At 34.9% G+C, this 19,865-nt stretch overlaps 1 protein-coding gene across 4 annotated transcripts in view; it reads right to left on the bottom strand.

Moving 5' to 3' along the window:
* The window catches only part of obe (activating signal cointegrator 1 complex subunit obelus), a 596,544-nt gene that overhangs the window by 268,882 nt on the left and 307,797 nt on the right, over positions 1–19,865 (bottom strand). For all 4 annotated transcript variants that reach the window (XM_090409638.1, XM_090409636.1, XM_090409637.1 and 1 more), the window contains one exon: positions 9,707–9,960. In XM_090409638.1, coding sequence (XP_090265764.1) covers positions 9,707–9,960 — 254 coding nt within the window. The remainder of the gene's footprint in view (positions 1–9,706; positions 9,961–19,865) is intronic.

Below are 19,865 nucleotides of genomic sequence, written 5' to 3'. Positions count from 1 at the left end.
AGAAAAGCCTGTTCCTTTCCCCATTCCATTATATTCTGCTTTACTGCTTGTTTGAATTTTAACCACATATCCCAATTCCAGTAACATTATTCCGATTTGAAGAGAGGGTATGGAATTTAGCTGAAAAGATCAACAGAAAATTTGATGGAAGTCTCTGGTCCAGAAGAGATCTCTACTTTTTCCATGCAGTGGAACTTAAGTAGAACTGGATTATGATCTGACATGTTGATGTCAAGATGTTTTATCTGAATTATCCTATTTATAAGGGAAGAAGAGAGATAAATTCTATCAATACGAGTACCAATACTTTGATTTATGTACATGTATACTTGGAGATTAGGATTGCGAATCCTCCATATGTCTACTAGTTGAGCATTGTTGAGACATGTTTTTAAATGTGCATATCCCACTTTTCCACTCCTGGGGTGTCCTATTTTGTCTAATGCGGGATTTTCAATAGAATTTCAGTCTCCAGCTGCTATGATGTAGGAGGCACATATAAATATGGCTCCAATTCCTGGAAGACGTTTCGTCTAATTGTTCCACTGGATGGAGCATAAACATTTATAAACCTACACATCCACAGTATTTCCAATCTATTGTCAAGATTCTCCTTTCTGCATCCCTTTGGATATTACAGAATGACCCAAGGAGGGAGGCAAGAATAAGAGCCCCTACTCCAGCCCTGTTAAATCTTCCAAAGCTCCAATAAGAAAGAAGTGGATATCTATCTGTTAAACTTTTTATATCTTTATATCTGCAGAAGTATGTTTTTTTGGAGAAACAAAAACCTGATATTATGGCATAGCATAAGTTTCCAAAGGGTGGCACACCATTTGACAACTCCTATAGGTAGAGATGACCTGCTAATGCTTCTGCCTGGTATCTCCACTTGGGCCTGGCTCCCACTGAAGAGACCTCAATAAAGGTCGAAACTAGTCTGGATAGTGGCCCTTCCCTTAATGCATAACATTAGACATATCAGCAAGGAGATGTGTTTTGCATTATGGGAGATACTGAGATAGGAGTGTTGGTAGCTTGCTCCACCTTTGCAAGGAGTTGCCCTGGTGTTGTACCACCTTACCCCAGTCCTGAAAATACTTTCAGGCGCAAACTTTGTTTGCTCACACTTGGATAAAGGATTAAACTAAATTTATTATACTCTAACCAAGTGAAAAATAAACTTTCAACATATAGTTTCTTGTTTAATTTGCCTGTGGAATCATTGTACGTTTAATGAAACAATGCAGAAAGGATATGCTATGATTAATAAAGTGTCACTGGTAAGTCTTTAACTTTTAAATTTTGGATGAACCCGATGAGGCCTTTAATCAGAAAACCAGTTTGAATCATCACCTTATAAACCCTTTCATATGTTACTAATCTTACCCCATTTCAAGAATGTCTGCAAAAGAATTTCATTACTGTTCTCTATATATTCCACTGAAAATCTTTTGATTTTTATGTTTTTTTTACCCGATCATAACATGAATAGCTGTGCTGCCTTCGAAAGTAAAACCCTGTAATAGTTTGACCCTTGTTTCCACATCTTTAACTGCAATTAAATATTTCCCTCTACCATACATACAGGGTGAAAGAATAAATCTTATTAGCACCAACTATCTCTATTAAAACCTTAGTCACTCATCTCGCTTCTTCACATCATGGAATTTCAATTCCTAGAGTTCGCATCCTTGGTGGAATTGGTACCATTATCTCAGGTGGGGAAAAATACTTTAAACTCACTGAGAATTAAATGATCTCATGGCATAGAAATAATTCTACACCACCAGCAAATGCTCTATTTGAGCTACTATAAAATGAGAGCCGTGATACTGCCAAAAGTAATCCCATAATGCAGATATTAACTGCACTACCAGTAATCATAATATTTACTTAAAAAAAAAAAAAAAACAAGTGCTAGTGGGGGTGAAACTAGCACTGGTGAAAACCAAAAGAAAACCAAAGTACTTATCTTGCCAGAAACCAAGATGTCATTAGGTCTCATCAGTGAGAGCCAGACCCAGAAGTGACACAAAGTAAGGTAGAAGTCACATTTCCATATACAAGTAACCAAAAGGTGTGAGAGCTTATTACTAAAATATTCTGGATTAGAGACAGATGTTGAAAGTTTTTTCCACTTGGTTATACTATAAATTAAAGATTCCAAGAAATTATATATTAATTAAATTTAATAAAAATTACATTAAAGCTGTATAACTGAGAGGAGACCTCCACATAGCCTTTAAAGGAATGCGGAGAACCGACCAGGGCTTCTGACCTAATGTCCAATCCTCACCTTCTTGTGGTGCACCCTGTTGATTATCTACTTTGATATTGAACGAACGAGGATGGGCTGGCAATTAGGGATTTAGCCGACCAAATTGTATTCTTATTGGTTAAACCAAAATAAAAAATGATGGTACAACATGACAAAATTTCATGCCGGCTGGGGCATTGCCTGGTTAAACAAGGCCCCCGTTGTTTTCGCCAGGGAACCAGGGCGAACAGCGAAAAGTCAGCTACTGGAACAAATCTGAAAACAAACCCCAACTCAACATCACCAGAGTTAAAGATCGGTACTATCAACGTAAGAAGCCTGAATGGCAAAGAAATGGAGCTAGCTGAGGAATTAGATAAGTACCAGATCGACATAATAGGGGTGACTGAAACAAAAAAGACCAAAACTGGTGAGATCTTTCTGAGCAATAAATACAAAATGTTATATTCAGGCAATGACAATCAAGGAAAAGGAATAGCCATAGTATTCAACACAAAATACGAGGCTAATCTTCTTGAATGGCAGTCAGTCTCAAGTAGAGTAATGTGGGCAAATATGAGAATGGGGAACTGGACAATGAGACTTATTTGTGCCTATGGTCACACAGAAGGTTCTACTAAGGTAGAAGTGGAGGAATTTTTTGAGGCTCTAGAGAAAGCTGCTGACACACTGAAAAAGGAAAAGTTGGTCCTTGTTGGGGATCTAAATAGCAGAGTACGAAGTGATTGTCAGACATACAAAAATATTTTGGGAAAATTTGGAGAAAAGAGCAAAGCTAATAATAATGGCAAATATCTGTTGGATTTCTGCTCAGGACATGGACTGGTTATTACTAACACCATGTTCCAACATAAAAATGAGCACAAATTCACATGGAGAGAAGAGGCTAGGAATAAGAAAAGTCTCATCGAGTATGTTATTGTTGATAGTGATGTTTTCTCCCTGGTGCAGGAAACCAGGGTGTACAGAGGATTTGAAATTGGAAGTGATCACTATTTAGTCTTGAGCAGGATAAAATTGAATTTCATATTGAAAAGAATAACATGTAAGAAAGTTTTAAAGCGAATAAAAGTTGAGCAGCTCTCAGATGTGAACTGTAGACTAAAATACAGAAAGATTATTGAAAAGAAAATGAAAGAGTTTGAGAACAGGAATCAAACCTTGGAGATTCAGTGGCAAACTCTGAAGAAAACATCGATTGATTCTGCCAGAGAGGCATGAGGTGAGGTTGTCTGCAAGGATAAAAAAATCAGAACTCCTTGGTGGACACAGGAAGTTAAAGAGGCAGTGAAGGAAAGGAAGAAAGCATATCAAAACTTCCTGGAAAATAAGTCAGCTTGTGCTCTTACAGAATACAGAGACAAATGTAAGAAAGCTAAACAATGTGTAAAACTAGCTAAACAAAAGTCATGGGAGGACTTTGGCAAGAATATAGAAAATAAATATCAAGAAGGTGGCAAAATATTCTGGAAGTTGTTGAAGAAGCTTAGGAATGGAGGAAAGAGTGCTGTAAAAGGAGTTAGAGATGATAAAGGTGACACGAAAACAGGAGAAAAAGATATCCTTGAATTATGGAGTAATTACTTTGAAAAACTGCTAAATGAAACAAGCAGTGATGACAGCACAGTGATAAAAAACACTGACCAGGCATGCAGTCAGGAATACATATCCATACTTGAAGTAGAAAAAGCCATCAAAGGCTTGAAATGTGGAAAGGCAGCAGGAGTAGATGATATTCGACCAGAAATACTGAAGTATGGTGGTATAAAAGTCTTACAGTGGCTGCACTGCATAGTTCAGAAAGCCTGGACAGAGGGACAAATTCCCGATGATTGGAGTAGAGCTCTCATAGTACCCATATATAAAAAGGGAAATAAAACTGAATGTGAGAATTACAGAGGTATTTCCCTACTGAGTGTTCCTGGCAAGATCTATGCAAGTATACTTGAGAAACGGTTGAGAAGAATTGTGGAAGAAAAGCTTGGTAAAGAACAAGCTGGATTCAGGCCAAATAGAGGCTGTCAGGATCAGATCTTCACTTTACGACAAATAGTCGAGAAAGCATGAGAATATAACAAAGATCTGTATTTAAGTTTTGTCGATTTGGAAAAGGCATATGACAAGGTGCCAAGAGAGAAGCTATTCAATACGCTGCAGTTATATGGTGTCAATTGGGCATTATATCAAGCAATACTTAGTCTTTATTTGAGTTGTAAGTCAGCAGTTAGAATTGAAGGAAGTACAGGAAGATGGTTTAATGTTAAATCTGGTGTGAGACAAGGATGTACATTATCCCCTCTGTTATTCATTATCTATATGGATCACATTATGAAGGAATGTGGTATTAAACATGATATCAAAATTGGAGATGTTAATGTCAGCTCTTTGCTTTATGCGGATGATGTTATACTTCTAAATAAATCCGCTACAAGTCTGCAAGATTCTCTGACTAAATTGAATAGCTGTTGTAATAGATATGGTATGAAGGTCAGCAATAAAAAGACAAAGACAATGAAAATAGGCAGAATCATTGAAAATGTCAACTGTGTTGTGAATGGAGAACCTGCGGAACAAGTAAAACATTTCAGCTACTTAGGCACGATTTTTACTGAAGATGGTAAATTAAATATAGAAATAGACAACAGAATCAGCAAAGCTGGTATGGTGGTAAGTCAATTGAATAAATTCATATGGAATAAGAAAGAAATTAGTCGGAACACTAAATTAGCTGTATACAAGACAGTGTTCAAACCAGTTTTAACTTATGGATCTGGAGAGCTGGGTCAGAAGTAAAACATTTGACCAAAGACTAGAGACCACAGATATGAGAGTCCTGAGAAAGATTAGAGGCATGAACAGATGGCATCAATGGCAATATCATATTAAAAATGAGGATATTAGGAAAGAACTTGACATCGTCAGCATCCAGGAATGCGTTAGCAGAGCTAATCTCAGGTGGTATGGTCACTTAAATAGAATGGGAGAGGAAAGATTAGCAAAACAAGTGTTCTCTGCCAGGTTGGCAGGAAAACGACCCAGAGGAAGACCAAGATATAGTTGGATTGATACGGTACAAAGTGCCTTAGACAATAGAAATATAAGATCTGATAATGTTGGAGTCTTGACAAGTAACAGACTGATTTGGAGGAAAATTGTAGATAGGAAGTTAGTAATGATGTAATTTTTTCATATATTACTGTCATATCCTAAACACCCCTTGAGGGTACATGGCAGGAATTTGATGATGATGATGATGAAGAAATTATATTCTTGGTTTCATCCTTTATCCAAGTGTAATCAAACAAAGTTTGCTTATACTTGGATAAAGTTACATTTACTTACATTTGCTTCACATTCTCAGTTGAAGTCACTTCACGATTGGATTACTAAGACAGTTGATGTGAAGTCATTCGCCTCTATATACAAGTAACTCAGTTGTGAAGTTCACATGCAAACTTTGCGTACATACACTTGGATAAAAAAATGAAACCAAGAATATAATTTCTTGGCATCTTTAATTTATAGTATACCCAAGTGAAAAAACTTTTGACTTCAATATCTTCATTTTTAATATGATTCTGCCATTGATACCATCTGTTGGGGGCCCTTAATTTTTTTTAAGAACCCTCATATCTGTGGTCTCCAGTCTTTGGTCAAGTGCTTTATGTCTAACTCATCCCTGAGATACATAAAGTAAAACTGGTTTGAACACTGTCTTGTATACCGCTTGTTTGGTGTTTTGGCAAATTTCTCTCTTGTTCCATATAAATTTATTCAACTAGCTCCCCATCATACCAGTTATTCAGTTGTCTATTTCTAGATTTAACTTGCCATCTTCACTAAAAACTGAAAAGCTGAAAAATGCAGAAATATTTAAAGTGTTCTCCATTGAGAATGCAGCTGAAGTTTTCTATGTAAATTACTATTTTTCATAGTTTTATTCTTTTTATTGCTGTGTTCATGCCAAATTTGTTATAGCTGTTATGTAACTTAATTTCAGATCCCTGAAGACTTGCACTGAAGTACTGGAATGCAGCATCATTTGAATGATGGTGTATTCCTGTACTAGTGTGATTTGGTCAATTACTAAGTTCAATATCTCTAATTATAGTATCAGGTATAATGCCACTTTCTTTCATAATGCAATCCTTGCATATGACGAATAAGAGTGAAGATGATGTGCATCCCTGATTTTATATCTGACTATCTTCCTGTATTTCCTTCAATTCTAACTGCTAACTTACAACTTAAATACAGAATATGTATTGCTCTATATAATGTTTCATTTATCCCATACAATTACAGTGTGTCTTGAAAAGCTTTCCTCTGGGCACATTGTTATATGCCTTTTCTAGATCTACAAAACTTAAATATATATATCCTTGTCATTTCCCCATGATTTCTCAAGTATTTGTCATAAAGTAAAAATCTGGATCTGACAATCTCTATTTGGTCTGAACCCAGTTTGGTCTTCTCCAAGTTTCTCTTCCACAGTTTTTTCTCGATCTCTTTTCAAGTATGTTTGCATAAATTTTACCTGGAACACAATTGGAGAATTACAGAGATTCCTCTGTAATTCTCAAATTCAGCTTTATTCCTTTTTTTTTATAGATGGGAACTATGAGATCTGTATTCCAATCATCTGGAATTCAATCTTCTGACCAGGCCCTCTGAATTATGCAGTGTAGCCAATGCAAAACTTTTACATCTCCATATGTAAGCATTTCTGGTCAAATATAATCTACTCCTGCTGCCTTTCCACATTTCAAGTTTATGATGACTTTTTCTACTGTAAGTATTGATATGTACTCCTGTTGCATTCTACTTGAAAATTTCCTACCAATGTTCTGTCTTGTTTCATTTAATAGTCTTTCAAAGTAATTTCTCCCAACATCTAGGATATCCTTATCTGCAGTTTTCATGTCCCATTTATCATCTTTGATTCCTTTTAAAGTACTCTTTCCTTTATTTCTAAGCTTTTTCAATAATCTCCAGAACATTTTGCCATCTTCTTGATCGTTATTTTTCATGTTCTTACCAAAAATCTTCCAATGACTTTTGTTTAACAATTTTTACACATAGCCTAGCTATTTTAGGAACTTTTGCCATGCTTTCTTCTTGTTACAGACTGCCTCTTTCACATACCTCATTAGCTGAATCAATCAACCAAGCTTTCCTTCAGAGTTTGCCACTGAGATTCCATGGTTTGGTTGTTGTTTTCAAACTGTTTTATGTTTTCTTCAATAATATTTGCATATTTGAGTCTACAATTTACCTCTAAAAGCTGCTCGACTTTAATTCTTTTTAAAACTTTCTTACATAATGTTCATTTCAATATGATGTTCATCGTTGTCCTACTTAGCACTAAGCAATCGTCATTTCCAATTTCAAATCCTCTGTACACTCTTGTATCCTGAACCAGTATGAGGATATCACTATCAACATCAATGTACAGTTATACATAGTCAATATTATTATTATTATTATGTAACACCTCCAGGGAGTCTAAAGACTCATCGAGGGAGGGGCACCTACTCTACAACTCCACCAACTGTAACTATCTTCATCATCTACACTAATGCCATCTACCACTAGTATATTCACAAACATCCATGCCCACGGTAGGATTCGAACCCGCAGCCTATTGGCTGGAGAGTGGAAAAGCTAACTACTCGGCCAACCAGGCCGAGTGGTTAGCTTATACAATGGTGTATTTAGATATTGCAAAGGCTTTTGACAGATTTCCATAGAACAAGTCAATAACTAAACTGGAACAGATAAGACTGGATACTAGATTAGTGAGTTGGAGAGGTGAGTGGCTGTCAGATAGGCATCAGCAAGTTGTGTATGGAGATGTGGTATTCCAAAATGTGATATTCCAGCATACAACTACAGATCTCTGCAGTTGTATGCTGCAGGGATCTGTTTTGGGATTATTGTTGCTTTACTTGTAAATTAATAATAAAGTGACAGGTTCAACTGGAGATATCTATTTGCAGATGTGTAAAATTGGGAAGAATGATGAGGGGTGAATCAGATGATGTGGCCTTACAGAAGTTGAATAGACTTATGAGTGGACAATGCAAGTGGAACTATCAGTTCAATGTCACAAAGTGAAAGGTTGTGAAATTTGTAGGTAAGCATGTGAAGAACACACTTGGTGGGGACATTTTGAAGCAGGTTGTGGGGAGACAAGAGATCTGGGAGTGGTGGAGGAGGACAAGGACCTGAAGTTCAAGGGTCACCCCATTGGATTATGGAATTAATTTGGGAGGATCATGACATGTAGATGTAAATAGATTATGATTCCATTGTATGCCTTGAACAGGCCTCATATGGATTAATGTGCACAGATTTGGTCACGTGGTTTTCATAGTGATGAGAATATATTAGGATAGGGTCCAGCAAAGATTGGTTAATGTGGAAACTGGTCTTTGGAATGTATGAAGAGGTATGAAGGTTTGGAGGTATGAAGACAGATTGAGGGAATACAATTTTTGCAAAGAATGGTGAATAGGAGGAGAGGAGATATGATTGAGACATTTATATTGGTAAGGAGTTGTTACTGGGATGTAGGAAGAAAGTTTTATAGAATGGGAAGAGGAGGAGGGATTAGAACAGGCATTCCTAGAAACTGTATAAGGAAAATGTGAGCAAGAGAGTAAGTTCTTGTGTGGGGAGTGGTTAGCAAATGGAATGAGCTGCCTGACAGAGCAATGAATGCTGAGATGCTGAATGAGTTTAAAGTAACTTCAAAACAGATACATAAATTATAACATAGATTGAAAGCCAAATGGCTATTTTTCTGGCAACCTTAATAATAATGAAGGAGATATAAATCTTTTGATGTTTAAATTTTTTGATGTTTTTGATGTTTTGCACTACCAAGTGGTTACTTACACTTGGATTTGCCGATAGTTTTTCGGTATGAAACTCATAGATCTTAGTCCGAGTTCTTAGAGTTTCACTTACTGGCAGTTAAACATCAAAAGATTTATATCTCCTTCATTATAGATACATACATTTATTTTATTAAATTAAATTTTGTTAAATTTTATTTAAATTAATTTCATTACATTTTATATTGTGCTCTATTGTTAATATACTGAAAATGCCTTTGATAATTAGGCAAAAATTTTACATCTAATAAATTTACTTTTGTATAAGTTTTAATTTACTTCTTTAATTTTTTACAAAGAGGGTTTTAAGCACAGTTTGATGACCATTGTGTGTGACAGCATGTACCTCCCACAATGAGTCTAACTCCATGAAGGTCTGATGTTAATAATAATAATAAAATCTCTCCTTACTTACATGTATTTTATAACAATCATGTACTAGTTTTGAAAAAAACAAGAACCTTAAAAGAAACTATTATTAAAAATAAAATATTTGAAACAAAATGACTAATTAATAATTATATACCTGCTTCTTCAGTAACATTATATACTCAAAGTGGTAAATGTAATCATCATCTGGGTCCTCAATCCAAAGCCAGAATGCTTCTGCACCAGAACCATGAAATTTATCATTCCATTTGAAATCTGGTTTTAATTCTACTTTAACTCGCAGCACCTCCCTAGTAATAGGCTGTATAGAAGCTTCAACATTTAAGTAGGGAATGTAATATGCATGTTGCTTAATAGTTTTTCCCATACTGATATGTCTTATCATTTGTCCTGGAAGGAAAGATTTTATCAGTATGCCTTATTATTCACTTAATATGTGCAAAACTATAATGCATAAAAAAAAAAAAAATGTATATCTAAGATCATCTTTGAAATGTATAAAAGCTTATATATATATATATATATATATATATATATATATATATATGTAGAAAGTATTTTACCTTGGGTATAATAAATGTTAAGAATACCAAGCAATTTTTAAACCTGGTTTTACTCCATTTCCCAAGTAAGCAAACAGACAAATAAGTCAAGTTTGCGCCTCCAAGTGATGCAAGTCTAGCTGATCCTACAGGTAGTGCAAGACCAAGGCAACTCGTGGTAAAGGTGGCATGAGCTCTGATCACTAATCTTTATATTTACCCTTAATGCCAAAACACATCTCCAAGAAGGAGATGCATGATGTTTTGTATTAAAGGCAAGAGGCCACTACCCAGACCGGTTTCGACCTTTATTGAGGTCTCATCAGTGGGAGCTAGGCTAGAAATACCAAGATTTAGTAATACAGAGCTCATAAGTATTTTACCAGAACAAGTTGCCATAAGGTGTTTTAACCTTATTAAATAAAAATCTCTGGAGGAGATATAAATGTAGAAAGTATTTTACCTTGGGTATAATAACCTTTACCACGAGTAAAGTTTTCTACATTAACTTCGAAAGAAGTTTTCAGATGGTTTATTTCTGTAAGCAGTTCATTTGGATCATAAATAAACCATCTGAAAACTTCTTTCGAAGTTAATGGATATTCCAAGAAAATCATTAACAAATTCCTTCTTAATCCTCCCAGACATCACTCAGAAGAAACAAATAGATTCAAAAGCAATATATCTATTCCTTACATAAGTACTGTTTCACATAAATTAGCAAAAGTTCTAAAAAAATACAATATCAGAACCTTGTTCCTCCACTTCCAAAGATCCGTTCCTTAATTAGCCACCCAAAACCTTGTCATCATCAACTCAAATATCCTGGCGTATATAAAATATTATGTGACTGTGATATTCCTTATTTCGGGCAGACAGACAAATCTGTCGAAATGCGTATGGAAGAACACATGAGAGACATTACTTACAAGAGACAGCGAGCAAGTGCATTATCAAGTCATATCCTCTTCTCGGCTAATCCTAATGATAATAACCAAAGTCACCAAGTCTGCTGGGAAAAATCTACAAACATCTTCCGTTGCAGTGACGAAATAGAGAGAAAAATTGTGGAATCGAGAGAAATCATCTTCAATCCTGTTCATCTAAATAACAACTTAAGCTACAACCTCCCGGATAGTCATTCAGCTGTAATCATGTACTGGCGTTCACGTGATGCAGCAAGCACGCACTCTCCCAACAATGCAACAAATGAAAGAACAGCTTCAAATACAACTACAACGTTTTAATGCTAATTATGTATAAAGACTGTCTATGATGTTCATAGTCTTTTAACCCTCAATGTTTAGTGTTTTTTCTTTTATAATGTCACCTGAAGAAGGCTGTTACAGGCTGAAACTAGTAGTGTGTTTATATTAAAACCTTTTTAATTAAATCTCGGTTCTAGTCATTCAATATTTTTCATAAAACTATGTATGTTAACCGAGTCAATGATCATTCTGTCATATATATATATATATATATATATATATATTATTATTAAAGTGAAGTCTGTACTGAAATAAAGTGAACTCTGTATTATCCAAATTTCAATTAGCTGATTATCTCATATAACCAAATTACAAATGCAAGAGCAGCCTGATTTTGTGCTTTCCAATTAGACACAAGATGTCCCTAACTTGTAATTCATTTGTTTTGTGTATTTAGGCTGTTTAAGGGAAAATTGATAATCGCAACTCTTCACTGCTAATCAATTACCAGCCTTCAATGACAAGAAGAACTTGTTCATTCCCCCACCCCCCCCCTCTCTCCTATCAAAGTACAATGCAAATGAGTTTTGGAGAGGAATTATGTAAACAAATATCTCTTCTGATTTTTATCTATTCATCTCATATAATGAATGAGTTTCTCCTCATTTGATATACCTGAAGAAGACTCACTATTGGAGCCTGATTTCCTTAGCAAATTTTTGTTTAACGATATCAGCAGTAACCAACACAAATTCTTTACATTGCATGCCATTTTGAAACTTTATTTGAAAAGCAGTTAGAGGTGTGATTTTAACCAGGGAAATTTCTTACAGTCTGTATAACAACATTTTTTGCGAAAGTTGAATGTCTCATGAAACCTAAAGTCTTCACTTTAAAAAGGCCTCTAAAAACTTGTAGAACTCTAGAGTTTCTGTAAGTGGTCCCAAGATATTTTTATGGCACAATACAACAACTCTTGAGGAACAAAACTAAAATGTGTAGTTTTCATAATTTCCTTTCATTTATCATCCATTAGTCTCAGGTCTGGAAGGTTCCAAGGGAATTGAAAGAGGGTAAGATAGTTCCATTACATAGAAGTGGCTCCAAGACAGAAGTAGCAAATTACAAATCAATCAGTATCTCTGGAATGGTGGTACAAGTACTGGAAAAGTTGTTAAAAGCAAATTTCAGTAATGGTTGGATAAGAATTGATACTGTATGGGGGGAGCATGGCTTTGTAAAAGATAGGTTCTATAAAAAATAAAGATTTATTGTTACATAGACCATATATTTATAACGTACTTAAGCTCTTACAAATTGCCTACCGGTTTCGCTAGTAACTGACTAGCTTTCTCAAGGCTTGCATAGTACAAAAAAGGTAAATGCAAAAAAGGTTTAAAAATACAAAGAACCGTTAGTACCTGTTAGGTAGCTAGGGTGACACGTTTGCGTGACATAACTATTCAGCATCATGAACACGCGTTACATGCAAATGCGTAATATGATCATTTGCGTACTGTTATGTCACGCGAACGTGTCACCCTAGCTACCCAACAGGTACTAACGGTTCTTTGTATTTTTAAACCTTTTTTTGCATTTACCTTTTTTGTACTATGCAAGCCTTGAGAAAGCTAGTCAGTTACTAGTGAAACCGGTAGGCAATTTGTAAGAGCTTAAGTTCGTTATAAATATATGGTCTATGTAACAATAAATGTTTATTTTGTAATACTTTATGACCAAAACATGTACAATTTAATTAGGTAGGTTCTATTTCAGTAATTTATTCACATTTTATAATATGTTGAAAGCAGAACTGGATAAAGGAAATGGCTACACCGTGATACTACTGGACTTGGCAAAGGCATTTGACAGAATACTGCATGGAAAACTCTTACATAAGTTGGAGCAAATGGGAATGGATATGAGGTTGGTAACATGGATGGGGGTAGCTGATAGACAGTAGAGGATGGTGTATGGTGGAGTGGAATCAAGGTGAATGATGACGACTAGTGGAATGCCCTAGGGCTTTGTACTAGGACCACTACTCTTTAATTTGTACAATAATGATATAGCAGAAGATTTGAAGGAGGACATTAAGTGGTTTGCTGATGATGCAAAACTAGGGAGGGTAATAGTTGACGAAAGTGATGTAGATATCTTACAGGATGATTTAAATAAATTGGCAATGTGGGCAAATGTTGTAAAATGTAAGATAGTGCACTTTGAGATGAAAGGATTACATACTTTGTATCATACTGATGGTACTAGTTTACAGGAAATTGATGAGACTAGGAATCGGGGGGGGGGGGGTGATGGTGGATAGAGATTTGAAATTCAGAGTACATATTGCAAGAGTTGGCAAAAGAGCTCAGAGGATTACTTGGATGCTTAAGAACACATTGACAAGTAAAGATAGGGAAGTTATTTTATAAGGCTATGATTCGCTCACATGATGACTACTGTGCACAGATTTGGTCACCTGGTTTCTTGGGATCCGATGGTGGTGGAGAGGATTCAGAGATGAGTGACCAAGCTGGTGACAGGTCTGTGGAATATTCTCTATGAGGATAAATTGAGGTTGTGTAGATTACAGAGTTTAGATAGGCAGAGGAGATGGGATATACTAGAAACTTAGCAGTTACTAAAGATATTCTATAAGATTGAAACAAAAGAAATTTTTCAATATATGGGGAGCAGGGGAAATAAAGGGATCACACTTGGAAGTTGTCTAAAAGTGCAGTTAGTAAGAATGTGCTAATTAGATTCTTTACTTGGAGAGTGATGGAGAGGTGCATGATTAGAATGGATCGCATCTGGACATCGTGTGTGTAAGTAGTGTAAATTAATTTGAGAACAAGTATGATAACTGGAGTATTTAGTCCCCCCCCCTCCCCTCAAAGAGTGTGACTCCTTGGAGGTCCTCTTAATAATAATAATAATAATTTCATTTGTTTGTACACATTATAAATTTGTGATGATGCAGGGTGCTAGTATTGTGAAGCTGAAATTCACATATCTGAAAATGGTATCACTTTAGCACATATACTCTCCCTTGCCTATCATGGGAATATGTCATTCTAGGGGACCTCTATTATCTTTGAAATTCCACTATATAAAAATGTTAGAAGCTATTCAAATAACACATAATTCACTGAATACATTTTTTTTACTTCAGATTATCAACTTTACTGGAATTAAATTAAATAATTAAGTGAATTTTGCAAACATTTTTAAGTTCATTAGTATTACAATCAAGTGTTAGGAATAGTGATTTAAAAAGAAAAGTGGAAAAAATTCAGGAAGTGAAAAAAATTAGGAAAAACATGTCTGCCTATTATTGATAAAATATAGTGTATATGCACTTGTGTGTGTATGGCATGAGACCTCTACTTATTGGAGGCCTGAAGCTTGAAAAAGTTCTGTTTGGTTTCTGAAGCAGGGTTTTCGACCATGTTAAAACACATACACATTATATATATATATATATATATATACACATAAATAGAAAAAGAAATAATCCTTATCCCACTCATGGTATGAATGCCTTTCATGGTGGGAGCCACGTATATATATATATATATATAATTAGTTGAGATTAAGTTGATAACCCTTGCTTCAACTTCTTTAGACATTTTCAGCCAACTTCTGAATGACTAATTCAGAAGAAGAGCAAATTTAGTCTCAAACTTCCCATTTGTATTTATCCTTTTCCAGGTTGCCATGCAGTTATTTTTTTTTAGTTCATCTATTTCCTAAATTAGACAGACTGTAGCCTCTACTTTTCTTTACAGCCATATCCAGATATTCATGTATCATCTTTTAGTTACACACTCATGTATATATAAATTATAAATACATTTGACTCAGAAATAAATGTCAATTTCTCCAGAATTATGATATAAACAATAAATCAACTTTCAGAAAAATACATCCATCTAATTTTAAAATCAGATAGATTCAGGTGGCAAAACCCATCAAAAATATTTAAATCATAATTTCTCAATAAAATATAACCAACATGGCATTATTATTTCAGACTTTAAATCTATTACTATCAGAACAGGATGTTAAAATGATTATGTAAAACAAATTTAACACCTAATAATGAATCAAAATTCATTATGATAAAGTAAAGTGAAATAAAATTAAAATAAACAAAATTAGAAAGGGAAAATAGAGAAAAACTCAAAAAAAAAATTTTTTTTTAATAAAAAAATAAAAAATAATAATAATAAATAGAACAAATATGGAACTCTATCTTGATATACTAAGATCGTATATGAAATTGCCACAAAGAATTTGTTCTCTTTTACTTCATCTGGGGATCACATATCCCCAAAACATTCTTTAACATATGTGCACTGGGTAGTGTGTGCATGTGCATAAACTGACAGTGGAACTACATTTAGTATATGTATGCCACTTCGGCATTGGGCATTGTACTTTCACAAAGCTTATATACAATATGTTAGTTGCAACTTTTTTGGTAGAATTTTATTTTTAAAATTAGCACTTGTGAAGGATGTTAGGACCAATGTGTTTAGTTAGCTAATATCTTTAGAGGAGAGGAGAGTGTTCTTCATTATGAAGTGTCATTCCAGTTGTCTCTAATTACAATAACTGTTACCAAATATAGTACAAAGACTGTAAAATGTCTGCATACTGTATTTAGTGATACAATAAAACTTCTTATTTTTCTTTCTTCAGTACAGCATCTGTTGAGGTTGTAATGTTTTGCATGGTATAGGAACATTTTTATTCCAGTCTTCAGAAACAACAGATAATGCAAAAATTTATTTATCCTGCATAAAAATGAATACATCTATGTATTATAAGAAACAGATGATCTACAACAAAATGCTAGCATATGCGAGATATATATTACTGATAAGACGGAAGAGCCAGTGGCAAAAAATAAATAAATATTTATATATCCTATTACTGTGTAAAAAGGTGTATACTAATCCTCAGAAAACAAAAGAAAATTCTTAGAAAACCAAACAAAATATAAATAAAACAGAGAAATAAATACACAAAACAAGCACAACAAATTTTACAAGATGATCTGCTGTTCCATCAACCCACATGTATTTCTGCCATGCCTAGATAAATCATCTGATCAACATTATTAGTTCACTGGGTTAGCTCTTTCCTATATTTATTTAATCAGATACCAAACGTATATAGCTACTCATGTTAAAAAACTCACCAGAACTGAATTACAGTGCCACCTATAGAACGTTCCTAAATAACAACAAGTGCTGATCATGCACGCTCTATGCATGTATTGTACGTGCTCTGTTCTTTGTCTAATATAATTGGAATCGGTCGATTATAGTTTGTAACAGTTTTTAATTTTTTAGTGCCTTACATCAGTTATGTACCGTGAAGATGCCGACAGCCTTAGTTGGTGAAACTAGTTGGTATAACATAGTTGTTTCTTATATGCACTTGATCAATATAGTCCCATTAGAAATCATTCCATAGTATATAGCTACTGTTTATTATTAACTAATTATTTATATTTTGCAAACAAATCTCTTTCACTCTCCTTATAAGTTTTCTTTTTTGCTTATGCCATCATAATTAACAGGTAATACACTCACATCTGACTCTTCAACCCAATCCATTCATTCACCACTTTCCAGGCAAAAAATCTAGTCCTCGTGCCCTTATCCCTTACTAACTACTCTTACTCAACTTAGAGAGGAATGACATCATAATTAACAGGTAATACACTCACATCTGACTCTTCAACCCAATCCATTCATTCACCACTTTCCAGGCAAAAAATCTAGTCCTCGTGCCCTTATCCCTTACTAACTACTCTTACTCAACTTAGAGAGGAATGACCTCTTGTTCTGCCTACTCTAGCCATGTGTTGAAACATTTCTCTTGCATCGATCTCATAAAACCCATTAAGTAACTTAAATATTTCTATCATATCACCTCTTCATTGGCTATCAACTAAATTTTGCAACCCTCATCTGAATCTATCCTCATAGGGAGAAGTCCACATGCCACTCTCTCCATGAAAGGACCTGTGCTTGAATGGAGCTGACTTGCAGAGATATCCTGCCATGATGTGTGGATTACATTTTGCTGTTATAACTAAAAATCTGTCTTCATGCCCCATGGTACAGCGAAAGCAACCACTTAGCAAATGTCTGGAACACATTCTATTGATTTGAAATACTGCCCAGAGCTTGGATAAAACACTATGTGAGATTCCAAACTCTCTGGCACTATCAGTAATTCTAAAGCCTTCTTCAAACTTTCCAATAATTCTTCCCGCATGAAATCATCTAGATCAGTGTTTCCCAACCTGTGGTCCGCGGACCCCCGGGGGTCAGCAGGATAGTTTATTTTCATTAAACTTTATCTTATGATGTTGCTCACACCTGGGATATTTGCAATATATATCTCTGGCTCTTGAGGACAATGGTTTAAGTAAAATTTAACCCGAATGTTAGTACCGTTACTTCTTCCCTTTGTAAAGCAGAGGTGAATAACAACACTTTACAATTTAATTTAATTTAATAAATTATAATTTATAATATTACATTGGTTTGAGATTTATAACATTATAAATTTGATAATATTATACAAGTGTGTTTTTCTTGGTTTAATATTCAGTTTTTCTGCTTTTGGTCAAATAATTGAGTTCACAACGAAACTTCTGATTTACAATTTGTTCATGATCTTATTTAGATATGGATCGGTGATTAAAGTGTGGATCGTTGAAATGCAAGACAGATGATAATCTGAGTGGATCTAGTGTTGTCGAAAATAGTACTAGTGCAGATAAAGTTCCTTCCCTCAAAAAATCATGCAAAGATTGTCCATCCTATTTGCAAATGGGATTTTCCATTCTGAATAAAGACGGACCACAGTGTGTTCTTTGTTGCGAAGTGTTATCGAATGAATCTATGAAACCGTCGAAGTTGAGACACCACCTTGAAACAAAACATGACGAATCAGTTAATAAGCCAATAGAATATTTTCAAAATAAAAAACTGCAACTTTGTGGTTCACAGAATTTAGTTAAGGACATTGTGTGTGGAACAAAAAATGAAATGTAAGAGGCAAGAAAAGGCTGTTCTTGCCTCTTACAAAGTCGTCCTTCTGATCGCTAGAAATGGACAACCCCATACAATTGGGGAAGATTTAATTTTGCCTGTGACAAAAGCGATAACAAAGAACTCGTTTAGTGAAAAACATGTCAACGAGGTGTCTCTAATACCATTATCTGCAAATACTGTGAAAAGAAGAATCGACGAGATGGCTCAAAATGTGAAAGATATTTTGCTAGAACGGTTATGCCATAGTGAATATTTTGCGTTGCAGTTGGGTGAAAGCCACGATATTTCAAATAATGCTAATTTGCTAGCTTTTGTGCGATATGAACACGAAAATAAAGTTTGTGAAGATTTTTTGTTCTGTGAATCGTTACCTCTTCATACAAATGCTGAAGCCCTTTACAAAGTTGTCAATGGCTTCATAACTACAAATAAACTTCAATGGCAAAAACATGTACGTATCAGCACAGATGCACAGTGTATACAACACATTGTTGTATACACTGCGAAGTACTAGCTACATGCCATATGCCCTCCAAAATGAAAACCGTTCTAGAGAGGCAGTAAAAATTTGTCAATTTTATTAAAGCCCGTCCTCTTAGCAGCCGGTTATTTTCTGCACTTTGTAATGAAATGGGAAGTGATCACAAAACTTATTATTGCACTCAGAAATCCGATGGCTGTCCCGGGGTAAGATTCTGATGCAGTTATTTGAGCTTCGTGACAAAGAAGCAAGGTTTTCTTCATGAACTCTAAATTTGAGTTAACACACTATTTAAATGATTTCACATGGCTCTCATCTCTTGCTTACTTGGCAGACATTTTAACATCTTGAATAATCTTAACTTGAGCCTTCAAGGTACATCTGTCATCGTGTTTTCTGCGCAAGACAAGATAGAGGCAACAATCAAGAAGTTAAATTTGTGGTGCAACCATATCGAGAAAGGAAAATATGATTCCTTTCACACACTGAGTGATTTCATTGATTTCAATGAACAACCCCTTTCTAGTGATGTTGCTGAAAGTATGACTGAACATATGAGGTCATTGGCATCTCAACTACGTCTGTACTTTCCGATTTATCCTGAAAAAAAAAAAAAAATGACTGGATGAAAACTCTCTTTCTAGACCCGGAACATGAACTTCCTTCTGTCGAAGGAGAACAACTTATTGAGCTGTCCTGTAATTCGGCATTCAAAATGCTGTTTCCTTCGTTACCGTTACTGGAGTTTTGGTTCCAAGCTAAGTCTGTTTACCCTGAAATTTCCAAAAGGGCTGTAAGACATCTGTTGCCATTTGCTACTACATATCTGTGAGAGACAACATTTTCTCATCTTGTATATATGAAAAACAAATATAGGAACAGAGTTAACGTGGAGCCAGATCTATGTCTGAAATTATCCAGTTTTGATCCTGACATGCGAAAGTTGACATGTGAAAAACAGCACCAGCATCACATTAGGCGA

The sequence above is a fragment of the Typopeltis vanoorti genome, chromosome 19, assembly GCF_054136105.1.
Source record: "Typopeltis vanoorti isolate ZY-2024b chromosome 19, IOZ_Tvanoo_1.0, whole genome shotgun sequence".
Taxonomy (NCBI): Eukaryota; Metazoa; Arthropoda; class Arachnida; order Uropygi; family Thelyphonidae; genus Typopeltis; species Typopeltis vanoorti.
Note: the sequence above shows the minus strand (reverse complement) of the source record. Positions and strands in the feature narration are given on the sequence as shown.